This window comes from Orcinus orca, chromosome 12 (assembly GCF_937001465.1).
Source record: "Orcinus orca chromosome 12, mOrcOrc1.1, whole genome shotgun sequence".
In the NCBI taxonomy this organism is placed as follows: Eukaryota; Metazoa; Chordata; class Mammalia; order Artiodactyla; family Delphinidae; genus Orcinus; species Orcinus orca.
In genome coordinates this window covers 80,070,594-80,086,111 of record NC_064570.1, presented here as the reverse complement: position 1 = coordinate 80,086,111, position 15,518 = coordinate 80,070,594, and the positions used below count along the sequence as shown (strand labels likewise).

At 40.5% G+C, this 15,518-nt stretch overlaps 1 protein-coding gene across 50 annotated transcripts in view; it reads left to right on the top strand.

The window, feature by feature from the left end:
* The window catches only part of RIMS1 (regulating synaptic membrane exocytosis 1), a 473,493-nt gene that overhangs the window by 279,815 nt on the left and 178,160 nt on the right, over positions 1 to 15,518 (top strand). For 7 of the 50 annotated variants that reach the window (XM_033428682.2, XM_049695420.1, XM_033428676.2 and 4 more), the window contains exon 1: positions 3,384 to 3,750. The exons of 16 other annotated variants lie outside the window; for them this stretch is intronic. In XM_033428682.2, the coding sequence (XP_033284573.1) occupies positions 3,651 to 3,750 (100 nt within the window). In that variant the 5' untranslated portion in view covers positions 3,384 to 3,650. Of the gene's footprint in view, positions 1 to 3,378; positions 3,751 to 6,568; positions 6,683 to 6,822; positions 7,310 to 15,518 lie in introns of those variants that run through there. 27 more of the 50 variants (XM_033428678.2, XM_033428675.2, XM_004270117.4 and 24 more) reach the window with 9 other exon arrangements.

Below are 15,518 nucleotides of genomic sequence, written 5' to 3'. Positions count from 1 at the left end.
AGGGGACCTGTATTCATTTATACAGCAAATGGTTTCATTAGAACAACTTGAAAACAATGATTCTCATGTCTGTATTTCAGAATTTCAGGGTGATTTGAAGTCCAGAAGATACTTGATAGCATCACATTCTTTGAGTGTTTTTCTACCTTTTAAACTTTCTCAGGCTGGACAGTTTATAGACAGAGTTGCTTCTCGAATCCAACATATCCTTGTGGGAAAACTATAAATCCTGATAGGTTGCAACCTTATGACTCAGGAAGTGGCGAGTGTGAAAGAAGCTCTCAATCCTGGAAAAAAATGAGTTAGATATATTATTTCCCCAAATCCTAACATTTTATTCATTCTCATGTCTTTAGAACTAACCTTGCCTGCCGTAATGCTACTGTTATCCCCACAAAGACCCCTAGTTGTATTTTGAATGTTGCTTTATTGACTTATTATATATACAATTAGGATTTCCCAGAAGATGTCATTTGAACTTTGTGTTTTGTTTGGTTTGTTTTATTGTAACTTAGAATCCCGCAGAAGATTTTTTTCAGTGTGGTATGTAGATCTCAGTAAATGGGAGACCTTGATAACAGTAGTATACCCATGTGGGTCAGGAAGGGAGGGTGTCTGAGCTGGGGCTTCATGACAGCAGAGTCACAGTCATCCCAGTGACAGAGCAGGACATGGGACAGTGCCTGTCACTACAGAAACTGCCCGAAAGGTCTACGTGGTCCTGAACGTCAACTCTGAATCTACAAAATGGAATCCAATACTTACCTCCCTTGCTTTTTGCTTAGGGTGTCTTAACAAATCAAAATAAACAGTATTAATAACATAGCATTTCTCCAACTAGTGTTTCTGCAAAGCAGTGAGAGGTTTAGTAAGCGTGATGCCCAAAATAAGTGTTTGTGCTCAAATATCAGTACGTTTGGCCAGTGCTAACTTTGGCTACAAATTTCCTTCACGTAGGACTTCTCACCGCCTTTCATGGACGCAGTGCGTCCTGAATACATTTAATCAGGGTCACTTTCATCGTGCACCATCTGTTAACATTTCCATAAACTGTTGTTCTGAGGTCAAGGCATGGAGCAATGCCAGAGCCTCATGAAGGACCTCAGCCTGTAGCATCCTGTGCCTTTTAACTGGTGTAGCTTCATTGATATCAATCACAAACCACCAAAAGCACAGTCTTATACTAATACTAGGGGAACGTTAGTTTCCAAATTTAAAGATGTGTGAGCTAAAGCAAGATTAGCTTCAATTATTATTGTTATTCAGATTCTTCCTCTGCCACTGATGAGATGTGTCACTTATATGGAAGCCTCAGTTTCCTCCTTTATAATATGGGAAGAATAATAGCATTCAGCCTTCAAGGCAGAGACGTGACTTAGCTTTCTTCTCTTTACTTTAGTGCTTAGTATACTCGATGTTCAGAATTTTTGCTGGATGAAAGAAATTATGAATGCATGCATGCAAGGATCAGTGCACCTTGCAAAGAATAACAAGATAAAGTCCAGCATAGACTCTCCTTTTAAGACCTACAGGGAAATGAAAAACAATGAAGAGGTCCGTGTGGATTGGGTTTAGTCAATGGAAATATCTCAGAGCGTGAACTTGTGTTTATGGCATAAACTTTCATGGAGAATGTACTCTGCTACTGGTAAAGATTAAGAACCTTGATTTTACTAAGAGGATATGGGGTTTACACATGTATAGACTGGCAGACAATATATTTATCCTCTTCTGCCCAAAGTTTGTGCTGCTGTTGATTCCTAAGTGCCGATGCATTAAAACGATACAGTGTGGCTCACAAAACAGGTAAAAGCAGTAGAGAGAGTGGCAAGGTGTTATTTCCACCGGGACGGTCTTCCGTCTGTAGCCCCATAGAGAAATAGATGCTTTACTTACATCCCATCAGGAGTTTGCAATGTAGTTTATAACTTCATTGTTTAAAATTACTCAGTATATTTGTCTACATGGAAGCAGACCTCGCTTTTTCTATAAGATATAATTGTGAGCAGTCGAGGACATTACATAGACAAGTCTGTTGGGAAATAAGGTATACATTTACTGTGCAGTATTTCAGTGCTACTTTCCTTAATACGCTAGTATTATATAGAACTTAGAAATTCAATACATATCGATTATTACTTCAGAGTGTGCTAGTAAGAGATTTGGATTTTAAATCAGATTTTTTTTTTTTGAATTAATACTAGGACTGTGGAGGAAAAAAAACACCTGATTTCCGGAGTACTATATGGGATTAATATTTCAACATTAACAATATTGGCATTTGATTGGAATAATTTTTACCTCTATTTTCTACCTGTTGTATTAGTACTGAAGTTTAATTTGAATATGAAAGCTTGGTGAAGTGGAAGTACTGGGTTGATGATGTGGGAGTTTAGTTTCCAGGACAGACCAGTCTTGGTATTTACTTCATATCTGTTTCCATAAATGGTTGATTCTCTTGTAATGCTCTCCATCCTGGTCACCTCTCAGATTTGTTTTACAACCCATGAACATGCTTTAGGAAATATGAAATACCTGCATATACATTACTTTTACAATTTACAGCATTATCTCTATTAAAATCCAAAAAAGTAATGATTACCTGCACATTCGTATGCTTAAAGTTATGTGTACCTCTTGTTTTCGTTATGGTAGAGGAAAATATAATCCCTTAATTCCTTTTTTCCCCATAAAGTAGGAGTTTGCATCTTATCTAAAAGAAGGTATAGCTCTTCATAGTCTGGAAATGTTGTACCCTGTCACATATAGTAGGAAAAAAATCCCAGAGCCATATATATGTGTGTGTGTGTGTGTGTGTGTGTGTGTGTGTGTGTGTGTGTGTGTGTGTGTGTGTGTGTATATATATATATGTATACAAATATATATATATGTATTTGCCTCTGCTAGGAAAATACAGCAATAGGAAGAGGGAATCTACCTTTAAAAGTTTATGTAATAGGAGGAAAATATTATATAAAGAATATATAATATGCACAAAAATAGCCTAACCTCAAATATTTCTTCAGGAAGAAGCAAAACATTTTTTTCTTCACAAATCAGAGCTGTAATAATAAGGAATGCTCTTACTTAATTGATTTTAACAGTACTGCACAAAAGCAGAAGAGTTATGCTTTAAGAAGTCATCCTATGGCCATTTGGTTGTCATAAAAGTCCTTTATTTAGCCCTCTCCACAAATAAGCGCACAGCAGGAGAAAGGACACTAGTTAGAGTGACTGGGGGATAAGTAAACAGAAGGAATGGCTGGGAGCAGTGTCATCTGGCAGAGAGCTTATTTCCTGAATCCCGTGGATCTGGTTAAAAGCCAACAGAGATGCCAATATGCTTCTGCTCAGTAAGTGCTACCAGGCTCCAGGCCACTAGGCCCGGAGGCTTGTGCGCGGTGTCCTATCCAGGCGGTGCCTGCGTAGCTGCTCTGTGCCCGCGATGACCTGAGCCGGTCATGCAGAGTGACTTTCTCCGGCTCCACCAGCATCCCTTCGTTTCCATCTTTTGCTGCTGACCTCCGGGCAGTTCAACGGCCTAAGCCGAAGGCAGGAGGAGCCACCGTGTGCGCTTCCTGGTTGATCCTGAACTTGTTTCAAAGCCAGGCTGACAGTCCCCAGGCTGGATTTCTCTGCGAGTTGCTGTCATGTGTGCCCCCGGCATACCCGTGTCTTCAGAAGGGTGGGAAGACGTGAAGGCTGCAGACCCGGAAGAGGGGACCATGGAGGCCCCCAGAGCAGGTGCCGGTAAGCTGGACCAGAGTCTGGGGCGTGGGAATCCCACTTCATTGTTTCTTCTGGTTGGACGCAAGTCTGTGTTTAACGCTCCCTTTCTCTCTGTCTTTCCTGAGTAAATATTCCCAGTGTGTGTCAGGTAGGATGTGATTTTGTTCCGTTTTCTCAACAGAGCCAAGTTTCCAGCTACCAACTTGATCGTCAGTCTTTCTCTCTGAAAAGACATGATGAGATTTACAAGATAGCCCTAAATATTTTAAGATGACTAATCAAATTTGTGATTTGTTTTCTTGCGTAATAGCTAAGTCCAGAAACATGTAAATATTAAATGTCACTGTTCTCTGAAAATAAGGGAAAACAATAACTAGTTGTTTAATTGTGTGCATGACTTTTGTTTGTAGTCAACGTTTTCTGTGCTTTGCGATCGCCTGTTCAAACAAAGAATGAGAAAGACATAAGTTGGAGTCATTATTAGCAGGAAATCAGTCCCCAAATAGGAAGTTTGTGTCACTTTTTCCAAGCAAGGGATCCTGAGTGCTTGTGAAAGAGCTGAAGGCTTTCCACGAGCATAGGCCTTGATGCTGACCACAGTGCCGTAGGTCGATGGTATATGTGAAGGAAGCTTACCATTGCGGTCGATGTTAGGTCTCGTACGTTCTCTCCTAAGAGAAATTGGTCTGCTGGTCTTTGGAGTGGCAGTGGTGTCACAGCTGAGTGGCAGGCCAGGAAACATGCAGCCCCAGAGAGGGATACGGGTGGTGCAAAAGGGACAGAGTGGTAGAAATGTTTTCTATGAGTAAATATTGTTAACATAAATTTCTGAATTGACGGATGAAGATGGGATTATTTTTCCTACTTACGCGTGGACAGTGGCCTCCGTGAAGGGCACTCATTACTCATTCTTGGAGTATGTGGTACCCAGATATGAGTGAAAGGTCCTTTAAAACAAGGTCAACCTTAGCCCCTCCTAATTTTGAGGTCCTGTTTTGAATCTGTAATTAGGAAAGCTGCGTGTACCATTTCAGAGACCTTACTTGGTTTATCAAACATCTTTGGTTAGAAATAAAATTAGTTACCATGTAGGGGACTCAAGATGGTTACAGCAAATTAACATAAATGTATAATAGATATACATGTATATCATGTATATATTATGTATATATATACATATATATATATATACACATATAGATATTAGATGACTAGCATTCAAATGATTTTATCATTTGAAACAAGCCCATTCCAGGTGCTAAATGAGGAAAAAAAGAAATAGGAGAAGAGAAATACAAAAAAGAAATATCTCAAAAGTCAGGCACGACGATAGCCTCATGTGGTGTAAGTAAGTGCTTTAATTCCGTTGCCTATATAAGCGTTGCCTTATTCCGTTGCCTTGTAAGCCTATATAAGATCCACAGACTCTTGAATCAAGCTCTGCAGTGACAGGCTCAGCGGGTGGACTTGGGTACATTGGTTGTTGAAGGTTTTGATTCTCCTTCCACTGGTTCTCCTTGGTTTTCGTCCGTCTCTAGACCCTGCTGTTTGTGCGTCTTTATGACAGAGGCACAGTGCAAGATACCAATCCAAGCCCCGTAAGTTTCGCCCCGTAAACCTGTGTGGAGAATCGTCACCGGCCCCACACGTGGCATGTGGAGGTGGATGAATGTCGGCCCCCCGGCCTCACCAGTTTCCACAGCAAATCACTGGCACTTTCACGAAAGGTGGTACCACTTTGAGGCGACCTACGGATATAATCACAGCAGCTCCCACCTACCAGGTGTCGTGGAAAGCTGGGTCTCCCAGTCACACGAAGCCAAGTTCAAATCCCAGCTCTGCTGGTGGTAAGCCACGTGACCTTGGGCAAGTGAACTGGCTTCTCTGAGCCTCATCTGTAATATGGAGTAAATAATATTGACTTTGCCGTATGCCTGTGAAAAATAAATGAACACAGTTAACATGCCTATTTATCACAAGATTTGACAGAGGTTCATCCACCTGATGTTTATTTCCCTTTCTCTTTCCAACCAGCAACCATGTGGCCAATTTTTTTATTCAAGCAAGTTTATGAAAGCGTACTTGGAAGTTTGGGGTCAAGAAAAAAAAAAAACAAAGATTCTAAGTAGAGATCCGAAAGCTGTATTTTTTAAGAGGAGAAAACAATGTTCGCATTAGTCCATTTGTTTCAGGCTGATATCTTGCACTTGCTTTGGTGACCATGAGTGAGCCATAGTTCAGTATTAATGTTTTCCTTATCTGGTAATTATTTCTGACCAGTATCTCTAATTTAAGTAAACACAGTGCATTTAGTTTAAATAAACAACACCTGGGTCTTAATTCTCTATTTTCATTTGATCATTTCATCTTCTAAAACAAGCTAGAAGCAGTCTGCCCCGACTTTTCAATGATATTCCCTAGTGGATTAGACTAGAGAAGTTCGTTGTTTCTGGAAACTGAATGATATACCACAATAAACATGACATTGGAGCAGTGACATCATTTCAAAGCAGCTGTTCTGTGGTATGTGGTCCAGGGAGATCAAGAAATGTTGGGGAACTGGTGAGAAGATGGTGATCCCGTCTCAGCGAGAAAAGTCTAGTGGACCGTGAGTTGTGATTGCACAGTCATCAGAGACATGCATCTTTAAAAATACTGGAGCTGTGAGCCCACCCCATTCCCCTCGACTCCCGGCTACACCAGTTTGGGTTGTCCTTTTGCCCCCTGGAGACGATTCCCCGTGAGCGCCTGGCTGGCCGGCTGGCACAGCTAGACAAAGCGCTGTGTCCTACTTCCGGCAGGTGCTCACACACTCCTGGCTTAAGCTTCCTTCGGCCAGTTGTCTTTGGGCTGAGTAAGGTCTCAGGTAAGGAGACTGAAGAGGGAACGATGGGTTTCACCGGGCTTGGCAGGACCACGGCCAGGGATTGAGATTGGCACCAAATCATCTTAGGTGAGTGCTCTGGGGTCCACCAGCCAGCAGGGGGCTGCTGGCCTTTGTCATCTTAGCCCCTGGGTGCCTCCATGAAATGTCACTGGGGGGATAAGAGGAGGGCCTTTTCAAGCCTCCGCCTGAGTTTTCTCTCCAGTGCTGGCTTTAAGGAACCACTGCGTTTCAAGTCTCTGCGGGCAGGAAGGTAGCATCGTCTGTGCATTGTTTCAGGAAACGGTTAATCGCGGACCTACTGGAGTTTTGGTGTTTGCTAGAGTGGGGACCTCTTTAGCATAGCACAGAGCACTATAGATCAGTAATGCGGTAATCATTGAGAATCTGCACACTGCAGAGATCTGTTTTGATGACAGCAGCACTTATGGCCTTGATTAGTGTCACCGTTGTATAATGTTGGACACTACAGGCTTTTTTTTTTTTTTTTTTTAGAATGCAAGGACCGCAGGGGCTGTTATTTAACATTTCTTTTGCGCTTCCGTGGATTACTTATTGCGTTGTGAATTTGCTGCGTTGCTAGCTAGAATTTAGTGATCTGATGCCAGCAGCCTCTGTTTAACTCCTCTGATGCTGCTGTTATGTTTGCTGGGTTTCTACAGCTTCTACTCCTTCATACACTGCACTCAAGAACAGGTAAACTAAGCTCTAATATTAATCTTATGCATAAATGTAAAATTACCAGAATATTTGTTTAATTATCCAAAAGAGTAAGATATTAAAATGCTTCATTTAGATTCTATCAGTAGAGAATAAGGAATGTTTTGCTTTGAACATGGAAATTACACAGATATATTATCATTTTGAAATGCAGTGGTAATCCTCTACTTGCATTGTATGAAGTTATTTTCACGTTTTAAATGAATATCTGAAGTGTACATTTCGTTGTCTACAATTTAGTATTTAATTCTCGACTTGATATCTGTACAATAGACAATTAATTTAGAAAGTATGTATTTTCCTTTCTGATTGACCCAAGGCAGTTGTTTTCTCTGTTTACCGAATTTTACTGAAATCAGAAAGCTTCATAGTTTAATCTTCTTAAAAACAGAAAGTTGTAAGTTTGTCTGTAGATTGTTATTTCGAAGTGTTTAGACAAAGGTTGCTGAGGCCAGGTTTCCCGTGACCAGCAGCCCTGATTTTAGAGCACATCGTGGAAATAACTATGTTTTTACGTGACGTTAAGCTGTGGACTAAAGGAAAACCTGCTCGAATAAGGGGACCAGAGAGCCTAGACAGAAAGAAGGAAAGGGCAAAGCAGTGCTTTGGGTGTGGCAGGTTCGGGTGTGTGGCCTTGGACGACAGAGCAAGCCCTCCTGGTCTCTGTTTCCATCTGCCAGTTTGATAAAGACTCTGCTGGTCTTCTCAGTAGGGATGGAATCACATTTTTCAGGTGCTCAAGATCGTCTGATGGTGATGTCTGTGCAGAAAGAGAGCCTACTGTTAAGGTTTTAAAGGGGTGCAGTCTTCTTAATAAAGGGGGACCATAGAGCTCTTTTGGCCTTTCCTTCCCTTCACAGCGTTTTAGCAGCTGAGGCTTTTCTGAAAGGGAGCTTATGGTCTTTTTGAATTAAACTGGTAAATCTCTGGGCTCCGTTGAAAATCTTTTGCCAAGTAGGCGTTGAGGAGTTTGCAGTGTCCTGAGGGCACCTGCTGGCAGACTGCCGCCCAGGGAGGGGAGGGGTGGGAGGCGCCGCGTTCCCACGGCAGCAATGCGGTGCTGATGCAGAGGTGCAGGTTCTGGATGCCTGCCAGGGATGCGGGTCGTCCTCCCTCTCAGGCAGAGTGTGTGCTCTTAGGGCAGCTTCCGCCTGCTCTTCCCAGCAGAGGATTTTCAAGAGGTCCCCTTCTGTGGAGGGCAAGCTTAGGATCCGTAGCCCAGAGGCAACTGGAAGAGCAGCTTCCAGCCACCTCTACCTCGAGAAAGTGTGAAGCAGTTGTTTCTGCCTGTCCAGGGCTAGTTCCCGTCCGTGAGTCTAGACACAGTAAATGTTGCTTTGGGGAGAACAGAAGGATTCGATTGCAAATTGAGCTGCGTGCTTGCAGGGTGGCCGATCGTCCCTCGCTGATGAAGGTGGTGAATCCTGTGTTCGTGGTCATCATGAGTGGGTCTGGGTGACGGACAGCCACCCTTAGGGGAAGCCTGAGGCCCGGATGGTTCCACTCCCACACTGTGTGTGAGCGATGAAGGGTGAACAGCGTGGTGGACTTCTGTGTCCAGCTCTGAGGAGCCTGTCTTTGTGACTTACAGTCTCTACACATGCACACAGGAGGGCAGTGACTTTATGAGTAAAGTGATTCTCCGTCAGGCAGAAGATGGTCCGCTCAGGTCTCTCCCAACTTTCTGACTTTACGTGGTGCAGTTAGCCATTGTGCGTGGTGGCAGAGCTCTTCAGGAAAAGGAAATGTTCTCATTTTCAAGTGCTGTCTGGGAATGTTCCTGAGGAGAGCTCTGTCAGAGGAGTGAAGGAAGGATTTGGGAAACAAAGACGAAAATCTCAGTGAACAGCAAGCATATATTCTTCCCTATACTTCTCCAGATACTCCACAGACACTGTTAATAAATAAAATAAATACTTTCTGTTCTTCTCCATTTTCTAAGGCCAGGGAGATTGGGAAGAAGCACGTCAAATTACAACATAGAGGAATCAATGAAAGAACTAGCAGTTATCTTGTAATAATATCAATAATTAAGGAGACTTAATAATCTTGCTTGTAAATTGCAGGCTAATGAAATGGGTTTAGTTTTTAGACAGCCTGCTTCAAGTAGGCCATCTTTAGTCATTAAGAAGGGAATGGTCGTAATCATGTAATGAGTTGGTCAATTTGTTGCAGAAATGCAACCAAGAACTTTGAATGCCTAGGTAATTTAAATGAGTTGTTTCAGAGGAGGTTTTATATGAGTTGTATATGTTTTAAAGACCTGGAAGATAAATTCTGACAAACCCTAAACATTGAACACATTTTAAAGCTGACTTCAGAGAAAGGGGGCATATTGATAGTAACAGATGGTGGATTCTAGCAAACATGTTCTCAATAGGATAAGATCTGTTATAGATTTTAGACTTACTGATAGCTTTTGGAGTTTTTTTTTTTCGTAACAAGAAGCTGTTAGCCTTGCAATGTTTTTTTCTTTCTCTCTCTTTTTTTTTTTCTCTAGAGAATGCTTAGCCCTTGAAGCTTACTCTTAACTTCTAAGCAGGTCCAAATTGGAACAATTTTTTATCCACTTTGAAGCTTTACTTTTATTTAAAGAGTATGTTTTCTCATAACTTATTTCGATTATATAAAGTTTATTGCTTCTTCTGTACTTTCCCTTTTAGCAAATGTCTTTGAAGTCAAGGCACTTGTCAGTGAAGAGTAGCACATCGGTATATAGTATTTCTCTTGCCTAGTGATATTCAAGGCTTTTAAAAATATGCTTCATTAGAGTCTTGATAGCTCACGAAATTGCTTTCTGATATGAATTCCTTTGCCCTCTGTATGTAACCACAAAGTTCATTTTCCCTGAGTACGGTTTCTGGTTTTCCTGAGTGTCTAGCTTAAATAGGGGTCTTAATTCAAGCCTCCCGCTGAGGCTGGGGCCCTGCAGGAGGGGATCATTCCGGGAGCTAGAGAGAAGGCACCTGGGCAGTATAGCAGGTCCCAGGCTGAGTCACTCCTTCATCCAGACTCGTGAATCCTTTGCTCTTAATTGGGGTACGGATCATGGACCCTTAAGAGAAGTAGAGGATGCAACGTGCTCTCCCCAGAAAAACACTTAGGCACACACAACTTTACACACGATCTTAAGGATCGTATTGATCTCCTGGGTCTAATCAGAGACCGTGTACAAGGGCTCACATAACCCAGATTATAAAGCTTTCCTTAAAGATCACAAAAGCAAAGTACTTGACCTTCGGTGGTAGAAAAAGTCCTGCCTACCTGAAGGTAACCCATTTCTGTTCCACAGTTTGTGGATAAACCCGAGGTCCTCCAGCCACTGTGAGGGAATGGGGGACAGGGGCAGGGCCCCTGCCAGTGGGTGCTAGCTGGGGTGAGCAAAGACCCTGGCCCGCTGGAGGTGGGCCGCAGGGCCCAGGCCCTGCCTGGGAAGACCTGCTTCAGACTGCTGTTGCTTAAAAAAACTTAATTACCATTTGATATTTTCGTGAGCTCTATTATTGCAGGTCATAGTAGAAAAAGAAAATCCTTTCCAAGCTTAACTCTCTACAAGATAAATAAATGATTAGATATATTGATATAGGTAAATGGATTAGGAATGACTGAAAATTCAAATATAACAAAGCATGCCAGCATTATTTCACTGCACCTGGAGGGCCGGCCAGGGCTTGTTTCTGTTCCATACGGCTTGACAGAGACTAGTTTTTTCCTGACAAGTTAAGTCTCTTTGACCAGTATACTGTGATGCTCTGATTTCAGAGGCTAGTCTTATTCTAGCTCAGACGCATAGTTATAGAAATCTCTGTGTAAGGTTTGCTTCAGTCTATGAGATTTTACTGTAATCGGCTATTCAGTGAAGGCATGAGAGTGATACAACAATTGAGCACAAATTAAAAGTCTCCAAAATATTGTTTTAATCTGAAGGCCCTTAGAGGACTGGTGAGAAACCCAGGTTTTGTCCTGAGGAGAAGAATCCCTCTTTGGAGTTTTTGCTTGAAGTCGTGCCTATTGAGTTTGCTGTACAGAATCTCTGAACACACTGTGTTTAGTCTCCACCAGCCCTGGCTGCTTTTACAAAGGTCGATGGCGGTGGTACGTTGTTTGTGTCTGTGACTTAAAAGCACATCTAGATATTTGATCTCAAGTGTGATGCAATGATAATTACACTGAACAGAGACAGTAGCAGGCCCAAAGATGTGTGTGTGTGTGTGTGTGTGTGTTTGGGGGTGTGTGTGTAATTTTTTGTCATTAAAACTGTTTGTACATCACTTTGGAAAACAAAAACAGAACTGTCGAAATTCTTAGTAAAAAGTAAAATTATAAAGGCTAGCAAGATGTTGTCTTTCAATGTTTCGGCCCCTTCCCACAGTAGAAAATACAAACTAGCCAAGCAAGAGTAATAGAGAGTTTCTCCTTGGAAAAATAAGTATTTAGCCATTAAAATACAGTTGCAACAATTACCTTAATCCAAGTTCTCTAAAACTACATTTCAAATATGAATAGTAAGCCATTTTTACCTAAAACTAAATGCTACTTACCCTCTTGCCAGGTAGAAAGAAAATGAGGTTGAGTTTGGGAGATGCTACTAATTGACTCATTTTAAAATGGAGATGAGCCTTTAATTTGATTTAAAGTATGTATTAAATAAGCCTCTGTGTATTTGGGGAAAGTTTAAGGTAAACTCTGATTTTTTTCTTAACATTGGAACGATTATACTCACTCTAGTATCTTGGTATTTCAGGTAGATTCTATTCATTTCTCCAGCCCCTTCTTGCTGTGATCAGGAAGGCATTTTAGCTACAATATAGGTTTCTTTATATGGAAATAGGTGCAGTATCATGACCTTATGCTCTTCAGATCATTGAAGTTATTTGATCAATGTTGAATGTGCTGATATTTATTGGGAGAAATTAAAGACTTTTTTATGGATTTATAAAATTTGCATTAGAAAACACATGTGAAAAATTATTGCTTTTAGCATTATTGAAATAACATTCAATTTAACCATTTCATGAAAGAGATAAAGGTAATTTCAATTTTCAGATTCAATGTCACTGAAAATCTTACATATCAGTGCTAACAGTACTCAGTTTCAATGTTTTCACCAAATATCTGTTAACTTCCTAATTTAATTCTGTTACATACTCAATCCCCTAGAAAAGATAGTTTTGTTGGCTTTGCTTTGTTCTTACTTGAGAGACATCTATTTTGGTAAGAATCTTTGGAAGACAATTTAGCCACTCTGTATATAGGACATTATACAAAGAGCAATTAACCCTATATTTTCCTTTTTTTGTACTACATTCACAAAATGTCAAAATATAACATTCAAAGAGAGAAAATAAATAATATTTATAGGGCATGAATCCTTACTTTAATACCCGATAAGTCTAAAACAGTTTTTGATAAACAGTTACTACATGTTTCTGTTTTTCCTAGTATTGATGAGTAATGACTTAATTTTGGAACTCTGGGAACTCAACCTCAAATCTCTGGATGGCTGAGTTTTCAAATATGCTGCATATTTGCCAGCAACCTTGTTATTGATGCTATGCATTTATATTTTCTTAATTAAAATATTTCTCATCAGAATTGCAGCTTACTGTCTTTTCTGTTGTTGTTTTAAAGCAGGAAGACCGAAAAGTGTTTCATCTTGTTTTTATAAAAGTTTATATGCCATAAAGTCATTTGTTTAGTTGTTGCCTAATGGATATTGTTTTTTTGTTTGTTTTTTGTTTTTAACATCTTTATTGGAGTATAATTGCTTTACAATGGCGTGTTAGTTTCTGCTTTAACAAAGTGAATCAGTTATACATATACATATATCCCCATATCTCTCCCCTCTTGCGTCTTCCTCCCTCCCACCCTCCCTATCTCACCCCTCTAGGGGGTCACAAAGCACCGAGCTGATCTCCCTGTGCTATGTGGCTGCTTCCCACTAGCTATCTATTTTACATGTGGTAGTGTATATATGTCCGTGCCACTCTCTCACTTCGTCCCAGCTTACCCTTCCCCCTCCCCATATCCTCAAGTCCATTCTCTAGTAGGTCTGTGTCTTAATTCCCATCTTGCCCCTAGATTCTTCATGACCACTTTTTTTGTTGTTTTTAAGATTCCATATATATGTGTTAGCATATGGTATTTGTTTTTCTCTTTCTGACTTACTTCACTCTGTTTTACAGACTCTAGGTCCATCCGCCTCACTACAAATAATTCAATTTCGTTTCTTTTTATGACTGAGTAATATTCCATTGTATATATGTGCCACATCTTCTTTATCCATTCATCTGTTGATGGACACTTAGGTTGCTTCCATGACCTGGCTATTGTACATAGAGCTGCAATGAACATTGTGGTACATGACTTTTTTGAATTATGGTTTTCTCAGGGTATATGCCCAGTAGTGGGATTGCTGGGTCGTATGGTAGTTCTATTTTTAGTTTTTTAAGGAACCTCCATACTGTTCTCCATAGTGGTTGTACCAATTCACATTCCCACCAGCAGTGCAAGAGGGTTCCCTTTTCTCCACACCCTCTCCAGCATTTATTGTTTGTAGATTTTTTGATGATGGCCATTCTGACCGGTGTGAGATGATATCTCATTGTAGTTTTGATTTGCATTTCTCTAATGATTAATGATGTTGAGCATTCTTTCATGTGTTTGTTGGCAATCTGTATATCTTCTTTGGAGAAATGTCTATTTAGGTCTTCTGCCCATTTTTGGATTGGGTTGTTTGTTTCTTTTGATATTGAGCTGCATGAGCTGCTTGTAAATTTTGGAGATTAATCCTTTGTCAGTTGCTTCATTTGCAAATATTTTCTCCCATTCGGAAGGTTGTCTTTTGGTCTTGTTTATGGTTTCCTTTGCTGTGCAAATGCTTTTAAGTTTCATTAGGTCCCATTTGTTTATTTTTGTTTTTATTTCCACTTATCTAGGAGGTGGGTCAAAAAGGATCTTGCTGTGATTTATGTCATAGAGTGTTTTGCCTATGTTTTCCTCTAAGAGTTTGATAGTGTCTGGCCTTACATTTAGGTCTTTAATCCATTTTGAGTTTATTTTTGTGTATGGTGTTAGGGAGTGTTCTAATTTCATTCTTTTACATGTAGCTGTCCAGTTTTGGATATTGTTTTAACATCAGTTTATTATGTTGCCTGGTAAGACTGTTGTGTTCTCAGAGCTACTCACAGTATCAAAATGTCGAGGGCATGTAGAGCCTTAACCAGTTTGTTTAGTTTGTTTTTGTACTTTTAAATTTCTCTGTCCCTTTCCCTGTGAGTTCTTATTGATGCCAATATGCTTGTCTGTAGCAACCCTTACTTGCTCTTTTACAATGTGCATCTTCGGTGGTCCTGTGGGATCGAATGCCAGAGACACTGTCTTATGATTGTGACTAAAATTATGAGTGAAGGCCTACTGGGTTTTTGAATGAATTAAGTCTGGGAGCTCAGATTTGTGATTCTGGTTTTTGCCAGAAGAGAAGCCTTTTTCACTTGCTTTCGTTCTTTGGCAAGAGTCCCAAGTAAGGTACAATGATTTGCTATTTACTGAATGCTGTGGTTTAAGCGCAAGACAAGCTAACATCTGTACATCAATTGCATTTTAGTTATTTCTCATGGCAGGAAAGATATTTTGAGATTGATGGATGGAAAAATCTATACTTTAATGAAAGCAGGGTTTACAATAAATATATTAAATAATGTTTTGTGCATATTCATTCAGTTTTATTTTAATTCTCACTTTAAAGTCTACCTTTGTACCAAAAGTGACTTAACGTTTCTACCAAATGTAAAAATACAGCCATATGGAATCAGTGAAAAAACGTGTAGAAAAGATCCGTGACAGAGAATGAAGATAGACGTTTCAGCTGTAGGTTTAACCATGAACATCCTAATACATGTGCTTTGAGAACAATGTCATTAGTTAAAAATGTATAGCATCCATAACACGAAAGTTAACCAGTTAGGAGTGCTCACTGATTCGTCCTGATACGGACACCAGAAAGACGCTGCTTGCGTGTGGTTTCGGGGAGAAGATGCTCAGTAGTAGCAGCGTTGTCTGCGTGATGATCTGTATAATACATAACATGTTGAAGGACAACACGGTAAAAAAACAGTGGGGCAGGGCTGGGATACAGCGCAGCCCGGGCACGTGGCTGGTGGTCCGGGTTAACGCACAGCTAGAT